Below are 19448 nucleotides of genomic sequence, written 5' to 3' on the forward strand. Positions count from 1 at the left end.
GGAAGTAATGATCTTCCTCCCATGTTTGGGCATACCAGGGGTTGTGACTTTATATATATATATATATATAAATAGATTCCCAGCAGGAGAAAAAAAATCACAACTTGGAAGGCCTGGCTGCATTATAAAAAATCTTAAATCCTTAAAATAGATCCTGTTTTTCTTATTATTATTATTATTTTAAAAAAAAGCAGATATCACTGAATAACAGGGACCTTGGAGGTCTTCTAGTCCAACCCCTTGCTCAAGCAGGAGCCCAGCTCAGCTCCTCCCGCTGGCCAGCTGATTTTGGGGTCTTTCCTTGTCCATGCGGGAGACGTGTGTGAATGCACACAAATGGTTTTCCAGTGTCTTCTTAAATACCTCCAGGGTTGGCACCAAATGGCAGTTCTGGCGAGTTCTCTCTGCGGTTTCCAATCATTAACCTACTTTTAGAATTAAATCTTCACCAGCTGAAGGAACTTCCAATAAATCACTGGCCAAGACCGTCTTGAGATTTCCTGAGCACTCAGATCAATTGTTCAGCTCTCTTTTAATTTAAGGAAGGTTCCATGCTACACGGATTCTCAGCCATCCACGTCAGGATTCTCCCAAAGGGGCTTTTTTTTCAAGAGGAAACTGGAGGGTTTTTTTTTTTTTGCGGGGGGGGGGGAGGTTTGAAGGCGTTTCACTTTTCGTCCAAGAAGCTTCTTCAGCTCTGACCGGATGGTGGAGAATGGAAGGATTTATACTCATTGCAGACAGCTGGTCATATGCATCCTTTGAGAGGGTCGTTGAGGCCACTTGGAGGTTTTATCTGTGTCCTCAGAAGGGTCACCTGAGTGGTGCAAATGGGTGTGGAACTGTTGAAAGGATTGTGTTGTAGACCGGGGACAGATGAGGTCCTCTCCCTCCCCCTCTGTTGAGAGAGGGATGTTCAATTTGGACATCTCTTTGACCCTGAAGACACAGGGAAACCTCCAAGTGGCCTCAACGATCCTCTAAAAATGATGCAAATGACCAGCTGCCTGCAAGGAGTATAAATTCTTCCATCCTCCACCATCCGGTCAGAGCTGAAGAAGCTCCTTGGATGAGAAGTGAAACATCTTCAAAAGAAAAAAACAGGAAGTCCCGCTGCTTCTTCATGAAGAGCTGAAGAAGCTCCTTGGAGGAGAAGCGAAACCAGTTCAAAGAAAAACCAGTTTCCTCCTGAGGAAAAAAATAGCACCTTTGGGACTTCCATACCACCCTTACAAATCAATGGTTTGGTGTGCAGTGTGTTCATTCTGCGTACGAACGATCTGGTCCAAATAACCTCCCGTTGCCTCTAGGCAATCTCTCCTTGGAGAAGAGTGCCCGGAAGAAGCCGTGTCTCTGGCTTGCCGATCAAGGCTGGGAGGACATCATCCGCGTGGCCGAACTCTTCCCGGAAAAATTCGGCTCTCTTCCAAACGACCTCGAAGAGAAACTCCCTGATTGGAAAGCGGTGAGCCGCCTTCCTCTTTGTATATATCTTTGAATGTTCTTCCTCGGAAGCCGGGGAAGTGGTCATCCCAAGAGGGTTGCGTTGAATCAAAGAGAGCAAATGTCAAATGGCCTTTGGAAAGTAATCCACTCTTTTCACCTGGTTTACACATTGCACTGAGAAGCGGTGAGTATACATTTGCGTGTTGACTAAGCCGCACTGAGCTGTTTGGTTTTGGCTTAATATAGGGTATGAAAGGGTAAGACGCTGAGCTTGTCGATCAGAATGGCCAGCAGTTCGAACCCCTAGCGCCGCCTAACGGAGTGAGCTCCCTGTTCCTTGTCCCAGCTTCTGCCAACCTAACAGTTCGAAAGCTCGTAAGAAATGCGAGTAGAAAAATAGGTGCCACCTTTAGTGGGAAGAGAACAGCGTTCCGTGCGCCTTTGGTGTTGAGTCATGCCGGCCACATGACCACAGAGACGTCTTCGGGCAGCGCTGGCTCTTCGCCTTTGGAACGGAGAGGAGCACTGCCCTCCAGAGTCGGGAACGACTAGCACCCAGGTGCGAGGAGAACCGATCAATATTTGTAGTTCAGGATTGAACTCTGGGGTCCCTTGGGGCTCTCTGAGCTTGGTGGTTTCCTTGCAGGCGTCTCGTGACCCAACTAGGTAACGTCATCAGTGTTAGAAGGGTTTGCTGTCTTTTTATTTAGCTTGCCCTATCAGTATTGGTAGGAATGTTCTTGGTGGTTCCTTGATTAGGTTACTATTTACTGTTTGATTGTTTGTCTGAATATGCAGCATCTTTATTGGGATATTGTTTATTGCTTGATTGTTGGTCTGTTTTAATAGGGCAAACCACTTATAAACAGAGAACAAACTCCACTCCCTTTTAGCAGTGATGATGTTACCTAGTTGGGTCATGAAATGTCTGCAAGAAAACAACCAAGTTCAGAGAGCACCAGTGACCCTCATAGTGTATGAACTTTGTCATTTGTCTCCCTGAAGGATGAAACATGGAATACCTTTTGAATGCTGCTTTTTCCTTCTTCCTTCCTTCCTTCCTTCCTTCCTTCCTTCCTTCCTTCCTTCCTTCTCAGTGGTATGATATCGACGCACTGGAACAAAGTCCGTTCCCCATGAACTACAACAGCGTCCTCACCAACTTCCAGAAGCTGCTCCTCTTACGATGCTTCCGAGTGGATCGGGTCTATCGTGCCGTGACCGACTATGTCACCCTCACGATGGGTGTGAAGTACGTGTGCCTCCCCTCCTAGGCTTCCAGTGTTCTGACCCAGCCTTAGCAGAACCAGGAAACAGACTCCTTGTCCCAAAAAACCCCCCTCTTTATTTAGTCACTGTGAATTCATGGCATTCACACACAGAAAAATCCGGGCAATAATCCTTCAAAGAGTTAACCGTAGTACAGACCTTATCAGGTCCTTGGGTAATTGCCAGATTGGCAGGTTCCAGCCTCAAAGCTGTAAATTAAACTCTTGTCAAGCGAAAGAAATACGAACTGTTGTCTCCTACAACTACTCCCCTTTCCTCCTATTTAATCCCCAGCTAGGGAGGGGCCATTCAGCATCCACGTGTGCCTTTCTTCCCAAGTTGTCTCTCGGTCCTCCTCTTCTGACAGCTCTGTGCATGCACACATCTGGGACAGGCCCCAGCTGTTCTTCCTCCCCACTTGTCTCCGCCTCCAAAGGCAGCTGGGGAATGTCGGATGGCCTTGGCTCTATCTCTGTTCCCCACGCACAGCCTCCGTCAGAGCCTTCCTCAGACTCCAGAACCAGCCCAAGTTCCTCCCCAACCTCCTCATCGCCCGAGTCTGCCATCGGCTCCGCTGGCAGCTGGCAGGCCACAGCATTCAGTAGGAGTTCTTGGCTTCCAGGTCCACCAGATGTCCTCCTCTCTCTCTCTCTCTCTCTCCTCTTCCCCTTCCCCTCCTCAGGTATGTCCAGCCTCCGGTGATCAGCTTCGAGGCCATCTACGAGCAGAGTACCCCTAATTCACCCATTGTCTTCATCCTGAGCCCTGGCTCTGACCCTGCCACTGACCTCATGAAACTGGCCGATCGGTCGGGCTTTGGAGGGAACCGGCTCAAATTCCTGGCAATGGGCCAGGGGCAGGAGAAGGTAAGTTGGGTTAGAAAAGTTCTGGTAGATGGCCTTACGCTCCTTGGCTGGCGAAGTTCTGCTTTCTCCCTCGGCAGCAGAGAATCCGTGGCTCCTCCAGATGTTGTGAATGACAGCACGTAGGATGGCGTTCGCTGGGAGTTTTTCTGGCTTCCCAAACATCTGCCTACTTATTATGGGGGGAGGAATGCTTCATATGCTTTTAGTATCTTTATACTTCTTTGCTTCTCGCTCAGTTATTACATTTTCACCTGCAATTCTAAGGTGGCAGGCTGAACCAAGGTAGGCCTCGAGCCTGAACCAAACTAGGGTTTCATGATATTAAGCTTTAACTGTTCATATAGAAATTGCAAGGTTTGCTTTTAGGACATAGTGCGGGTAGACACGGGTTAGAAGGAAGTCTGTACACGAAATATGCTGAGGCAAAACATCTATTTTAGCCCATCTGCTAGCTTGGCTGTTAATCTGTTTGGAAGACACATATTGTTAGTTCCTCAAAATACATGCTATGTTTGTCCGTTGGCTGATCTATGTATTATGACTTCCTGTAGACATAATATTGCTGTAACTCAAGGGCAAATCTTGAGGGGTGTTTAGCTGAAAGCGATAAACTATATAAGGAATTTCCTGACTTTCACTCATTGTTCAGACCATTCATTCTGAACCTGCGCAATAAACATTTCCTTCCCTGAAGAGCTGGCTTGCGTGTCCCGAATTTTCTACAACAATTCAGGTTTGAGTTATAAAAAAATTGGGCAGATGTGGCTGGAGAATTTCTTACCATGAGCCCAACCCCTTGCTTTAATAGCCTAGTCCAGGGGTTGGCAAACTTAAACATCCAAAGAGCCATTTGGACCCATTTCCCACAGGAAAGAAAACACCGGGAGCCACAAAAGTCCTAACCGGAAGCCCCCTGTTCAATCTTGGAGCTGACCAGAAGTTCAGTTCCCCCACCATAGAGTCTCCTCCTAGTGCGGCGTCCTTTTTCCTCTACCTGTCATAACCAAAAGCCCTATCAATTGTGGAGACAACTGGAAAGCCCTCCCCTTGCCATAGAGTCTTCTCCTGGCGCACTCTGCCTCTCTCTCCCCCCCCCCACCCCCCCGAAGCTCCTCTCAAAATTGTGGCGCCTACCCGTGATGGAGCTGCAGCAGAGGGAGGAAAGAGCCACATGCGGCTCCAGAGCCGCAGTTTGCTGACCCCTTCCCTAGTACCTTGATGGTGGACCTATGGCGCGCATGCCGGAAGTGGCACACACAGGCCCCTCTGCTGGCACGCGGGCGGTCGACCCAGGTTAGATCTCCGTGGCATTTCTTTCGTGAGCTTCTGCTGCCCTGCACACGACGAAACAGAAGCTCACGAAAGAAAAAAGATCTTATCTCTTGTTGGGATGCCCAGCTGGTCTTCGGGTCCCTGCTGCGCAAGGGCGCATATCCATTTATGTGCATGCCCGCACATGTGCATGTTTGCTCATGCGCACACCTTTCAGTTTGGGCATGCGTGCCAGGGGTGGCTCTTGTTAACGCCGGTTCGCTCAGGGACGCGGTTTGTGTGTGCTTGATGCACCCTATGTGCGCATGCGCAGAAGCAAAAAAACAAGATGGCGGCACCTATGGCACCACCGATAAAACCCGTTCAGGGGCGTGGCCAACCTACTCATCCAAACGGGTCCGAACCAGTAGGAACCCACCTCTGATGCACATGCGCGCAGTTTGAGCACTCAGTGTCTAAAAGGTTCACCATCAGTGGCCTAGTAGATCAACACATTTAAGCTTTGGAGACAACCGTAGTCATCCAGGTGCATTTTATGGTGCTCAGTTCCTCAAGAGGTCCATAAATTGGATCCAGTGTCTTCCCACTGCCCTCTTTTCAGCTGGATCTCTGCATGGATCCACATCCCTACCTGAACCCCTACCTGAACCGGGAGGCTCTCACAACAGTCACTCGTGCCCTTGTGACCTCTAGGCTGGAGTACTGCAATGTGCTCTACATGGGGCTGCCCTTGAAGAGTATTCGGCGACTTCAGCTAGTCCAGAATGCGGCCGCGCGAGCGATCGTGGGTGCACCTCGCTTCGCCCACATAACACCTATCCTCCGCGAGCTGCACTGGCTACCGGTCGATCTCCGGGTACGCTTCAAGGTGCTACTTGCCACCTACAAAGCCCTTCATGGTAGTGGATCTGGGTACTTGAGAGACCGCCTCCTGCCAATCACCTCCACGCGACCAATTAGATCCCATAGATTAGGCCTCCTCCAAGTCCCATCTGCCAGTCAATGTCGACTGGCAACTACGCGGAGGAGAGCCTTCTCGGTGGCAGCTCCGACCCTATGGAACGATCTCCCTGTGGAGATTCGTACCCTCACCACCCTCCAGACCTTCCGCACAGCCCTTAAAATCTGGCTATCCCGTCAGGCCTGGGGTTAAAGACTAACCCACCCGAATAGTATGAATGTTGTGCTTTTAATGATGTACTGTCCTATGTGTTAATTGTTTGTTTCCCCCCCTTTTCGAGTTGTAAGCCGCCCTGAGTCCCCCCAGGGAAAAGGGCGGCATATAAATAAATTACTCAATTACTCCTTTGGCTGAAGATCTCTTCTGGCTCCAACCCTGGAGACACCTCACGCTCCCATCTCGTTCTCCTCCCAGGTGGCGCTGCAGCTGCTGGAGAACGCCGTGGCCCGTGGACAGTGGCTCATGTTGCAGAATTGTCATCTCTTGGTGAAGTGGCTGATCGACCTGGAGAAGGCCCTCGAAAGGATTACCAAGCCTCACCCGGATTTCCGACTCTGGTTGACCACTGACCCCACCAAAGGTTTTCCCATTGGGATCCTTCAGAAATCTCTCAAGGTAAGTGACACACCCGGAAGGGATCGTCTCACGCCCTCAACTCCGATTTGCTCTTTTGGTAGAGGAGGCATCAGAGCATGGGAGCCAATCTTTGGTGGCCATCCCCCCCCCCTCCATTTGTCCATCCCTGGGGGGAAAAAATCCACCAGATCAAATCACTTCATTGAGGCAGATGATCTGCCGAGAGAAGAACATCCCAAACTTCCTGAGGGACAGGTGTTCATCAGTGTCACTGGGCTTAATTTGGGTGAGGAGTCGGGGACACGAAGGACACAGTGGGTGCTGTGGCCCACCAGCGGTGGCAGACTCAAGACAGTGAGGAGGGTTGGGGAGGAACCTGGGCCAGTCCTGGAGTCTGGGGAAGGCTCTGATGAGGGCTCTGTGTCGGGGGCAGAGAGGGGGCCAGGGCCGTCCAACAGTTATCAGCTGCCTTCGGAGTCAGACATCAGTGAGGCAGAAGAACAGCTGGGGCCTGTTCCCCAGGGGAGCTGCCAGGAGAAAGGAACAGCTAAGGAACAAAAGCCAACGCAGGAGTAAAGACAGAGGTGGACGGTGAATGGCCCCTCCCATAGGGTATAAAAGAGGAGCAAAAGGGGAGTGGAGTTTGCAGGGGGCAATTAGTTCAATTCATTAGGGTGAAGATCTGTTCCTGATTTCTTGCCAAGTAATTGCTGCTACAGCCTGGCGTTTGGAAGATATCGGCTGGCAGCTTTCCAAGCCCGATAAAGGTCTGTAGTTGTGAAATCTCTCGGAAGACTTTGCTGGAGAGGAATTCCCTTTAAACTAAACAAAAGGGGTTTTATCGGAACAAGGAGTCGGTTTTGTGCTTTTGGGAAGACTAGATCGGAACAGCGGGCATGGAGAAAGACCCAACGAAAGTTCACAAAGCACCGTTAGGGAGAAGAGCACCCGAAAGCATCTGTATCTAGTGATGCAACCCATCGCAACTGGGGTCGTTTTCTCTCTCCCCCCCCCCAAATCATCTCAGGTTGTCACAGAGCCCCCCAACGGCTTGAAGCTCAACATGAGAGCGACCTTCTTCAAAATCTCCCACGAGTCCCTCGACCAGTGTCCTCACACCGCCTTCAAGTCCTTGGTCTACGTCTTGGCGTTTTTCCACGCTGTGGTGCAGGAGAGGAGGAAGTTTGGGAAGATCGGTTGGAACGTCCCCTACGATTTCAACGAATCGGATTTCCAGGTTAATTGGCATTTTGGTTCCTCGGCAGGGAGTGGCCAGGATATCCATATCTATATATAGATATGGATATGGATATAGATATGGATATGGATATAGAGATAGAGATAGAGATAGAGATAGAGATAGAGATAGAGATAGAGATAGAGATAGAGATAGAGATAGAGATAGAGATGATAGAGATAGAGATAGAGATAGAGATAGAGATAGAGATTATATATATATATATCATATATATATGGTCTCCTGGATGGTCTCCTGGGGTGATCCGATAGACAGAGAAAGGAAGCAGTACGCTTCCTTTCTCTGTCTATCGGCTCGCCCCAGGAGACCATCCAGACAGAAAGCCATTATTTTTAATGTTCCCTTTGTTACATCTGTGTTAAAGTCTCCCTTTATTTATTTATCAGCACAAATGCAACACACACACACACACATGTATACACAGTATGTATGTATATGTGTGTGTGTGTGTATATATATATATGTGTGTATGTATGTGTGTGTGTATATATACATATGTATGTATGTGTGTGTATATATATATGTATGTATATATATATATATTTAAAGTATTTATCAGCACAAATATAACATTATATATATATATATATATATATATATATATATATATATATATATATATATATATATATACACACACACACACATACACACATACATACACACACACACACAGTATATTTTAAAGAGTTTTATTATTTTTTAGTTACAAAAATAAGCATTCCATCTTTCCTTAAGCCGTGTGTCATCTGGGCACAAACTTCTCTGTGCCACATCGTTCTTTTTTTTGCCAACTCTTTCACATTCATATTAACCTCATTTCCCTAAACTTAATATTATAATATATTAAACATTTACACATGATAAAACTCTCCATTACTCTTCTTAATATCTTCTAGCGATGACACCATATTAACCCCAAACATCACTATTCTCATCCTACACATACTAACAGCTTTCATCTTATTTATGTCGCTATCTTAATATATTTTCTGCTTATTTATTTAGCCTTCTTCATTTCCAAACTCCTTTTTTTCTCTTGGTAAAATACTTCCCAAATCATATAACATTCAGTTTGCTCTACCTCCTTAATTGCTAATGTTAATCTGTTCATTTCTGCACATTCTAATATTTTCCTTATCACCTTCTCATCAGTAGGGATCTCTGCACTTTTCCAATATTGTGCAAAAACAATTATAGCTGCAGTTAATACATGAATGAATAATATATTGAATACAGTGTGATTGCCCTGGCGTTTCACTTGCCATGAAAACTAATGTGAAGGACAAATAACATATATACTATTTACACAGTTACACAGTTATTTTTAACCATCATATTCATTCTAATACACCGATGCATATATAGTGTCTCTTTCCGAGTCCACCTAACCCAATTTTTCCGTATTCCAACTTCTGCCTCGTGCTTCTAACCATTGATAGAATCTGCAAGATTCGAGGTGGCGCAGTGGTTAGGGTGCGGTACTGCAGGCCACTTCAGCTGACTGTTATCTGCAGTTCGGCGGTTCAAATCTCACCGGCTCAAGGTTGACTCAGCCTTCCATCCTTCCGAGGTGGGTGAAATGAGGACCCAGACTGTGGGGGCGATATGCTGACTCTGTAAACCGCTTAGAGAGGGCTGAAAGCCCTATGAAGCGGTATATAAGTCTAACTGCTATTGCTATTGTTCCATGTGTCCTAATATTCTCTTTTGTCTTCTATTTTTAACATTAGTCTATCCATTTCTGCACAGACTAAAATTTCCTTATTATCTCCTCCTCTGAAGGGTTTTTTTTTCACTCTTCTACTGCGCATACACAATATTTTTAGTCCCACAAAACACAGATCCCTTGTGGAAAAGCAGGAGGACATTGGGTGGGGAAGGCACGACCCAATATGGGTAGTCCTCGACTTACGACCACAATCGAGCCCAACATTCCTGTTGTTAAGTGAGACATTGGTTCAGTGCATTTTGCCCCATTTCACGACCTTTCTCGCCTCGGCGGTTAAGCCAATCCCTGCAGTTGGGAAGTTACTCATCCGGTCGTTAAGTGAATCTGTCTTCCCCATTGACTTTCCTTGCCAGAAGGTCACAAAAGGGGAATCACGTAACCATGGGACGCGGCAACCCGTCCTAAATATGAACCAGTCGCCAAGCATCTGAATTTTGGTCCCACAATCACGGGAAAGGTCGTAAGTGTGAGAAACGGTCACAAGTCAGTCAGGTCGAGGACTCGCCTATATTTCTACATCCAACTGTTCAAGCATCCATTCTTATTTCCCCCCCCCCGAAAATTCATCATCGAATCCGTCTTCCTCTGCTACAACCAGCTGCTCACAGATGTGCTGTGGTGTTGTTGTTTTCGTTTTTCTTTGAGAAAAGGAGCATCACCAATGATTGTCAATTTTAAGAGCAGGAAGTTAGGGTGGCTAAGCTAAGCGAGACCCCGAGTGATTAATCCATGGATTTTTTTTTCCCACACCACCACCACTTCCTCACCCCACAATCCCACCAGGTCTGCATGGAGATACTCAACACTTACTTGTCCAAAGCTTTCCAGCAAAACGACGACAAAATTCCATGGGGGAGCCTGAAGTATCTCATCGGAGAGGTGAGTAGACAAGGTGTTAGGTAAGCTCCCCGTTGGGAGAGCGACTACGTTCAGAGAAGCGTTGTGAGAGTTGCGTTGGTGAACACACAAACCAGCATACAGAGACACTGCAGTTTAAATAGGCTTTTACTTTCGTGCAAATAGAGTTATCAGAGTCCATCGAACAGTCCAGGTTATACACGGATAAGACAGCCAGTCATCAATGTCTTTCAGTTAAGGGAATAATCCAAATAACATAGTCCAGTATCCATATAATCAGTTCGGTACGCAAATTTTACTAGCAGTTGCAAAACTTACAATAGCTCACGGCGCTTTCTAACAGCCAGCTTCCAAAACACTCAGATCAGATCAGCCCAGCATCTAACGAACAGAGAGAGAGAGCTAACAGTCGTTCTGGCTCCCTCTTATGGCAGGTTGAGGAAAACAGCAGCCAATCACGTTTTACAGTATGATTTAAAGCAGTGTTTTTCAACCTTTTTTGTGCAAAGGCACACTTTTTTCATGAAAAAAATCACGAGGCACACCACCATTAGAAAATGTTAAAAAAAATTAACTCTGTGCCTATATTGACTATATATAAAGTAATTTTCCCACGGCACACCTTACACTATGTCACGGCACACTAGTGTGCCGCGGCACAGTGGTTGAAAAACACTGATTTAAAGAAACAGGTACAACATTGTTACATGATTTATATATTGCCAACCCAACCGTTAGAATTATATTCCTAACACAAGGGGCAGTGTGATTGCTCGAAATGACGAGGGGGGCGGCCCCTCAAAAATGACCCCATGAGACTGATCAATATTCATCCAGAAGGCCCACTATTACATCTTCTCACTATTGAGGGCGGGGAAATACTCTCCCCCACCGGTGGGTCTGGGACTTGCGATTTCCTGCCGCCTTCCCCATTGACTTAGGCTAAGCCAGAGACCTCTGCTTTACGACTGCATTGCTTAGTGACAGAAATTCCAGTCCAAAAATGCCGTTGTAAGTCAATGATTATCTGTAAATTTGTTTAGGATTACTAGGGTGGTACCAGAGGAGCTGATAGGCAACCTGAAGACCCTCCCTCTGCCTTTTCATTAACCTTGAATGTTGAATTTTAACCACCTTTGTCTCATTTTAAATTTTACATGCCGTTTTTTACGTTTCAATATTTTATTCGCACGCCCTCCAGAGTCCTTCTGTGAAGCAGATGGGCAGTTTCTCTAAATCTGATAAATAAATCCAAAATTTAAATTTAAAAAAAAAAAATGCCACAGGAAAAATTCCATCTCAAATGGTGATTAAATCCTTTATGTTCTGCCGATTTCTAGGTGATGTACGGCGGGCGAGCCATCGACAGCTTCGACCGGCGCATCCTTACGATTTACATGGACGAATACCTGGGGGATTTTATCTTCGACACTTTCCAGCCTTTCCACTTTTTCTGCAATGACGATGTGGATTACCGAATCCCCGAAGGGACATCGAAGGACGATTATGTGGGTAAGGCACCAGTGTGGGAGTTGAAGTCCAGGAGCCTTAAAAGTTGTCAAGATTGGACCCCTGCCTGGTTTAAAGTTTTGACAGATCTGGGGGTAGAAATATAATAACATCCCTTAACGTAGCACTCTTCCAGATACAATAGCAGGTCCATATTTTACAGTAGACCCTGATTCGGTTGTCTTTCATTGCTGCCTCTTAATTACATAAAGAAGTACTCAAATGTTTATTTTAATATAATTCTATATTGAAGCACCATTTAGAATAGAATAAGAGTAGAATAAGGAAAGAAGGAAGGGGAATAGAATAGTAAAAGAGTAGAATAAGAGTAGAATAGAATAGAATAAGAGTAGAGTAGAATAAGAGTAGAATAGAATAAGAGTAGAGTAGAATAGAATAAGAGTAGAGTAGAATAAGAGTAGAATAGAATAAGAGTAGAGTAGAATAGAATAAGAGTAGAGTAGAATAGAATAAGAGTAGAATAGAATAAGAGTAGAGTAGAATAAGAGTAGAATAGAATAGAATAAGAGTAGAATAGAATAAGAGTAGAGTAGAATAGAATAAGAGTAGAATAGAATAAGAGTAGAATAGAATAAGAGTAGAATAGAATAGAATAAGAGTAGAGTAGAATAAGAGTAGAATAGAATAGAATAAGAGTAGAATAGAATAGAATAAGAGTAGAGCAGAGTAGAGCAGAGTAGAATAGAATAGAGTAGAATAAGGAAAGAAGGGGAATAGAATAGAATAAGAGTAGAATAGAATAGAATAAGAGTAGAATAGAATAAGAGTAGAGCAGAGTAGAGTAGAATAAGGAAAGAAGGAAGGAGAATAGAATAGAATAGAATAGAATAGAATAGAAGCTGGAAGGGACCTTGGAGGTCTTGTAGTCCAGCCCCCTGCTCAAGCAGGAGACCCTACACCACTTCAGACAAATGGCTGTCCAACAACTTCTTAAAGACTTCCAGTGTTGGAGCATTCACAACTTCTGGAGGCAAGTTGTTCCACTGGTTAATTGTCCTAACTGTCAGGAAATTTCTCCTGAGTTCTAAATTGCTTCTTCTCCTTGATTAGTTTCCACCCATTGCTTCTTGTCCTGCCTTCAGGTGCCTTGGAGAATAGCGTGACTCCCTCTTCTTTGGGGCAGCCCCTGAGATACTGGAAGACTCCTGTCATGTCTCCCCTTAATTCTTCTTTTCATCTTCAATCCCACTCTTTCTGCGTCTTCCTTCCACAGAAGAGATTGAGTCCCTACCACTCGCCAACACGCCAGAGGTGTTTGGTCTGCATCCGAACGCTGAAATTGGGTACTATACCCAGGCAGCCCGCGATATGTGGTCGCATCTCTTAGAGCTACAGCCCCAAACAGGTACGGCCCTCAAGAAGGTCAGCAGAAGTGGACAAAAATGGGCCTCTGTGGTCTGTTGAGGCTCTAAGGCCATCAAACTCTGCTGACCGCAACTTCCTAATTTTCATTGCCTGGAATAAAAATCTATAAATAAATAGTTGAAATTTTGCTGGAATACAGTAGGTTGTCCTCAACTCACGGCCCCAACTTAACCCAACATTTCTGTTGTTAAGCGAGATACTTGTTAAGTGTTTTTTTGTCCCATTTTACAACTTTTCACGCCCACAGTTGTTAAGTGAATCACTGAAATTGGTAAGGCGGTTGTTAAGTGAATCTGGCCTCCACTTGGCTTATTCGGTTCCACCACAAAACCGCGCCCGACTAAACCGCGCCCGACTAAACCGCGTCGCTGACGTCATCAACAGGGCGACAACAGCGCGGAGATAGAAGCACGCTGTAAACCCTAAACCTAAAATTAACCCCTAAACCTAAACCTAACCCCCCTAAACCTAATCCTAAACCTTAAACCTAACCCTTAACCTAACCCTAAACCTAACCCCAAACCTAACCCTTAACCTAACCCTAAACCTAATCCTAATCCTAACCCTTAACCTAACCCTAAACCTAACCCTTACCTTAAGTTGAATCGGCTTGCTTTCAAAGCACTATTTAAAGCGCCCTTCTTTCTCCGTGCTGGCTGTTGTCGCCCTGTTGATGACGTCAGCGATGCGGTTTAATCGGGCGCGGCTTAGTTGAGCGCGGTTTTGACGGGTCAAGGGCTTATTCGGAAGGTCGCCAGTTGTAAGCCGAGGACTACCTGTATTAACAAAAACAGGACCCCACCCCAAATCAGCAGAAATTTCCCACTCTGCAACGTTGGATTCGTCACCGCCACCAAATGGCCCTTGACGTGCCTCCTCCTTCCCCACCCGATCTTTTTGTCCCGATTTTAGGGGAATCCGGTGCTGGGATCAGCCGGGACGAGTACATTGCTCAGGTTGCCAAGGACATCGAGAACAAGATGCCCAAGATTTTCGACCTCGATCACATCAGGAAAGCTTTGGGCATCGACATCTCGCCGACAACGGTAGTGCTGCTGCAGGAACTGGAGAGGTTCAACAAACTCATCGTCCGGATGACCAAATCCTTGGCCGAGCTGCAGAGGGTAAGCACAGAACTATCTTATCCAGCACCGGTTGTGGCCCGCCGGCAGCCAGCGGAGCTGGTAGCAGAGTCGGACAGTGAGGAGGTTGGGGAGGAACATGGGCCAGTCCTGTGGGGTTGAGGAAAGCTCAGACGAGGGCTCTGCGTCAGAGGCAGAGAGGGAGCTAGACAGCAGCGAGGCAGAGGAACAGCTGGAGCCTGTTCCCAGTGTGCCCATGCGCAGAGCTGCCAGAAGACAAGAACAACTAAGAAAGCAGGGTCGACTTGGGAGTAAAGCCACACCTTGGAGGTGATTGGCCCCTCCCGCAGGAAACAACAGAGAAGCGAAGGGGGGGGGGCTTTTGCAGGAAACAATTCGTCCCTTCGGTCGTGTCAAGAGTGGAAAGTTCTGTTTGGGACTCTAAGAGACTGTGCCAAGTTTTCCCTTGCCCTGCTAGTTTGGAAACTCATTATCTGGCAGCTCTCCAAGCGAGATAAGGTTCGTGTGGATAAATATTCCTGTTTGCTAAAGCCTTGCGGACTGTGAATGAAAGGAAGTCACATTTCGTGTAAATAGAAGGGGTTTTGCTGGGACCAAGGCTCTGCTTCTTGCTTTCTAAGGAAGCCTGGGTTAGAACATCCACCCACCCATCTAAACACTCCCCCTTTATCTCCCCCCCCCCAATCTTGAGTGACAAGTGGACCAACCATCCTTTTGTGTCTTCCGCCCAGGCCTTGGCTGGGGAGGTTGGCATGAGCAACGAACTGGACGAAGTGGCCCGGGCTCTCTTCAACGGTCACATCCCAAACATCTGGAGGAAGTTGGCTCCCGACACACTGAAGACCCTGGGCAACTGGATGATTTATTTTAAGACCAGGTTTCTCCAGTACACGTCGTGGGTGAGTGGACAGGACGCCTTCGTTAAGTGTGTGTGTGTGGGGGGGAAGGTCTGTGCTTTGGGGCAGAAGCGTCTCACGCGCGCAGGGAACCCACCACTCCTTTGTACTCTGTGATTTTTTCCCCCCAACTTTGTTCCTTATTTATTTACATTGCTTGGACGGCCAACTCCAGTAGACGCTGGAGAACTTTTTAATCTCTCTTGCCCGCCTTGGTGCCACACACTAATGCCCTCCTGTGACCCACAGAGACGGGCGCAGAGAGCTGTGCCGGGTCCCCGGTACCCTTGTTCACTCTGGGGAAGAGCCGAACCGAGCTCTTTGCCGCCCTTAGGTTGAAGACAGCGAGCCCAGCGTCATGTGGCTGTCGGGGCTGCACATCCCCGAGTCCTACCTCACGGCGCTTGTCCAAGCCACCTGCAGAAAGAACGGCTGGCCGCTCGACCGCTCCACTTTATACACCCAAGTCACCAAATACCGGACCGCCGACGAGGTCACGGAACGGCCGGGCCAAGGTAAGGTGTTCCCCGGGGGGGGGGGGGGGGGGGGGGGGGGCTCGCGTTCATTCAGGAAGCCCACAAAGCGCCCGATGGACTTGCTCCAGGACATACCACAGGTACTCCTCGATTTAGGACCCCAATTGAGCCCAACGTTGTTCCTGTCGCTAAGCGAGACAGTTGTTGAGTGAACTCTGCCCTCCTTTTACGACTGTTGTTAAGTGACTCTCTACAGTGGGTTAAGTTAGTGACGTGGTTCTTAAGTGAATCACTGCAGTTAGTGACACAGTTGTTAAGTGAATCACTGCAGTTGTTATGTTAGTGACATGGTTGTTAAGTGAATCACTGCAGTTAGTGACACGGTTGTTAAGTGAATCACTGCAGTTGTCATGTTAGTGACATGGTTCTTAAGTCAATCACTGCAGTTAATGACATGGTTGTTAAATGAATCACTGCAGTTAATGACATGGTTGTTAAGTGAATCACTGCAGTTGTTATGTTAGTGACACGGTTCCTAAGTGAATCACTGCAGTTAGTGACACGGTTGTTAAGTGAATCACTGCAGTTGTTATGTTAGTGACATGGTTCCTAAGTAAATCACTGCAGACTTACACGGTTGTTAAGTGAATCACTGTAGTTGTTATATTAGTGACACGGTTCCTAAGTGAATCACTGCAGTTAGTGACACGGTTGTTAAGTGAATCACTGCAGTTGTTATGTTAGTGACGCAACATAAGCAATTTTATTTATACCAAGTTCGTTGCATTTAAGTACAATGACCATAAAGATGATACTTATTTTTCAGTTACGAAAATAAAGATTGCATCTTTTCCTAATGCAGTTTGTCGTCTGGGTGCAAACATGCCACATTGTTCTTCTTTTTGCCACGTCTCTCACATTCATACTAACCTCATTTCCCTGAACTTAATACTACAATGTATTAAAACATTTAAACACGATAAAACTCTCCCGTTTTTCTTCTGAAGATCTCCTAGCGATAATTCCATATCAGCATGAAACATCATTGTTCTCACCCTACAGATACTAACAGCTTTCATCTTATTTCTCTCTCTTACGTTTTCTACCTATTTTTTTTAGCCTTCTTCATTTCCAAACGCCTCCTTTAAATCCTCAAAAGTCCCGTCTTGGTTGAGGGGGTGCAGCCTTTCCGAAATGTGAAGTAGCTGAGCATCCTTGTTCCTCTCTCTCTCTCTCTCTCTCCAGGGTGTTTTGTGTCCGGCCTGTATTTGGAGGGGGCCGACTGGGACTTGGACAACGGCTGCCTGGTCAGGAGCAAACCCAAAGTGCTGGTTGTGGATTTGCCCATCCTGAAGGTCATCCCCATCGAGGCCCATCGGCTCAAGCTCCAGGTACGAGGAACAGCTGGGGTTGGAGTTTTCGATTTGTGGGGGCGGAGGGCAGGGGAGAGACGGAATATTCCTTCCCAGGCCGGGAACGGCCTTCTCGTTCCATATGGCCACCGATAAGCACTTTCTTTGGCGCATGAGTGGCTAAGACGCTGAGCTTTTCGATCAGAAAAGGTCGGAAGTTCGGCGGTTCGAATCCCCAGCGCCGCGTAACGGAGGGAGCTCCCATGACTCGTCCCGGCTTCTGCCAACCTAGCAGTTCGAAAGCACGTTAAAAAATGCAAGTAGAAAAATAGGAGCCACCTTTGGTGGGATGGAAACAGCGCTCCGTGCCCCTTTCGGCGTTGAGTCATGCCGGCCATATGACCACGGAGACGTCCTCGGACAGCGCTGGCTCTTTGGCTTTGAAACGGAGATGAGCACCACCCCCTAGAGTCGGGAACGACTAACATCTATGTGCGAGGGGAACCTTTACTTTTAATAGCAATTAAAATGGTGCTCTTTTGAGCTTGGTGGTTTCTTGAAGGCGTTTCGTGACCCTACTAGGTAACATCATCAGTGCTAGAAGGAGTGGGGTTTGCTTTCTATTTATGCACAAGAGACTTGTCTTGTCAGTGTTGATGAGAATGGTCTTACTGGTCCTTTGATTAGGCTGTTGTTTACAATTTGTGGCATTAATTCCTTGATTGGAGTGTTGTTTACTGCTTGGATATAAACAGGGAGCAAACCCCACCCTCCCTTCTAGCACTGATGACGTTACCTAGTTGGGTCATGAGACGCCTGCAAGAAAACCACCAAGCTCAGAGGGCACCAAGAACCCCTTCAGTCCAACCCTGAGCTGCAATTAATTCACTTCTGTAAGGTTTTGTCTGCTTTTTTTTAATAAACAAGAACCTCGTAATGGTTTTTTTCTTTTCTTTTCCAGAACACTTTCCGGACACCCGTCTACACGACCTCCATGCGGAGAAACGCCATGGGGGTGGGATTGGTATTTGAAGCTGATCTGTTTACCACAAGGCACATTTCTCATTGGGTCCTCCAAGGTGTTTGCCTCACCTTAAATGCCGATTGAGCATCGGTTTCAGCCATTGCCGTAGCTCCCCTGTTAACCAGCGTTTGGGAAGAGGTGAAGAAAGAAGGGGGGAAAAAAAAAAAACTGGCCACTGGAGGCTTCCTGGTTGCAAAGTTAAGTTTTTGAAGGTTTGTTTTAAAAAATTTTCAGTTGCCGTTTCTCGTTCCTTTTTAAAAAAAAAAAAAACCACAGCAAATATTTATACATTGCACTTTTTATATCAATAATTTTGCAGTTGTGTTTGATGTGAAAGATGTAGTTGGGGGCCAAGGCCGCAACCAGGAAGGTTTAATGTATTTTATTATTACCCCAGAAATAAATATGTGACTCGATACAACTCCACAAAGCGCCAGGCGATTTATGTTACAGCGGATTAACTCGTCGGCCCGTTTCGGAAATGGATTTATTTGGTCCTTTTTTGAGCCAATTTTTTCTTGGTGTGGAGGCAATTTTGAGTGAAATTGCACCAGGGAGGATCGTCTCCTTAATCTGAGAGAAAAGGTCAAGCATGTTTTTTTTTTAAATTCACAGTGCGTTCCTCCCAAATTCTTGTAGCGGAGGCTTGGCAGTAAAATTTGACCTAGAAACAAGCAAGAAGGTTCTAAATTGATGCTGGTTTAACGCCACACATTTTAAAATGGCATCCCGTCCAAATTTAAGTTCCTTTTGTTGTTCCTTAAACACCGACCTAAATCAGGGTTTCTCATGCTTGGCAATTTGAGGACCTTCGAACTTCAACTCCCAGAATTCAGATGCCGGCTGGGGAATTCTGGGAGTTGATGTCCATAAGTTTTCCAATTGGCATCGTTGAGAAACAGCAAACCTTTTTTCTTTAAAATCCACCAGAAAAGGAATATCCTAAGCTTTATCTTGAAGAGTAGAATAATCTTATTTCTTTGGAATTTTTGGCTGCTCCATCACTGAAGCTACTTCATTTATCATAGTCAGAAAGGTTGCTGGAATTGGGTATGGGTAGTTTAATGAAAAGAAGGACCAGGGGAGACATGATAGCAGTCTTCTGATATTTGAGGGGCTGCCGTCAAGAAGAGGGAGTCAAGCTATTCCCCAAAGCACCAGAAGGCAGGACAAGAAGCAGTGGGTGGAAACTAATCAAGGAGAGAATCAACCTGGAATTAAGGAGAAACTTCCTAACAATGAGGACAATCAACCAAGGGAACTGCCTGCCACCAGAAGTTGTGGGTGCTCCATCACTGGAGATTTTTAAGAAGAGACTGGACAGTCACCCGTCTGAAATTGTGTAGAGCCGTGATGGCAAACTTATGGAACATCTGCTGTGGGCACATATGCTCTCACCAGCTACTCTTCTGGTTTCCAGCTGGCCTTCACTGGCCGGAAAATGGCCAATGCCCATCCGTTTTC

The 19448-nt window shown here is 46.4% G+C and overlaps 1 protein-coding gene across 1 annotated transcript in view; it reads left to right on the plus strand.

Annotated features, from left to right (window-relative positions):
- DNAH10 (dynein axonemal heavy chain 10) overlaps window positions 1–18328 on the plus strand; it is a 112170-nt gene extending 93842 nt beyond the window's left edge. The window contains exons 67-79 of the mRNA XM_032229343.1: window positions 1311–1465; window positions 2544–2698; window positions 3398–3581; window positions 6229–6429; window positions 7418–7627; window positions 10164–10259; window positions 11579–11750; window positions 12982–13113; window positions 14046–14257; window positions 14968–15135; window positions 15467–15647; window positions 16854–16999; window positions 17922–18328. Coding sequence (XP_032085234.1) covers window positions 1311–1465; window positions 2544–2698; window positions 3398–3581; window positions 6229–6429; window positions 7418–7627; window positions 10164–10259; window positions 11579–11750; window positions 12982–13113; window positions 14046–14257; window positions 14968–15135; window positions 15467–15647; window positions 16854–16999; window positions 17922–18068 — 2159 coding nt within the window. The 3' untranslated portion in view covers window positions 18069–18328. The remainder of the gene's footprint in view (window positions 1–1310; window positions 1466–2543; window positions 2699–3397; window positions 3582–6228; window positions 6430–7417; window positions 7628–10163; window positions 10260–11578; window positions 11751–12981; window positions 13114–14045; window positions 14258–14967; window positions 15136–15466; window positions 15648–16853; window positions 17000–17921) is intronic.
- Window positions 18329–19448: the final 1120 nt, after the last annotated feature.

The sequence above is a fragment of the Thamnophis elegans genome, chromosome 13, assembly GCF_009769535.1.
Source record: "Thamnophis elegans isolate rThaEle1 chromosome 13, rThaEle1.pri, whole genome shotgun sequence".
NCBI lineage: Eukaryota > Metazoa > Chordata > Lepidosauria > Squamata > Colubridae > Thamnophis > Thamnophis elegans.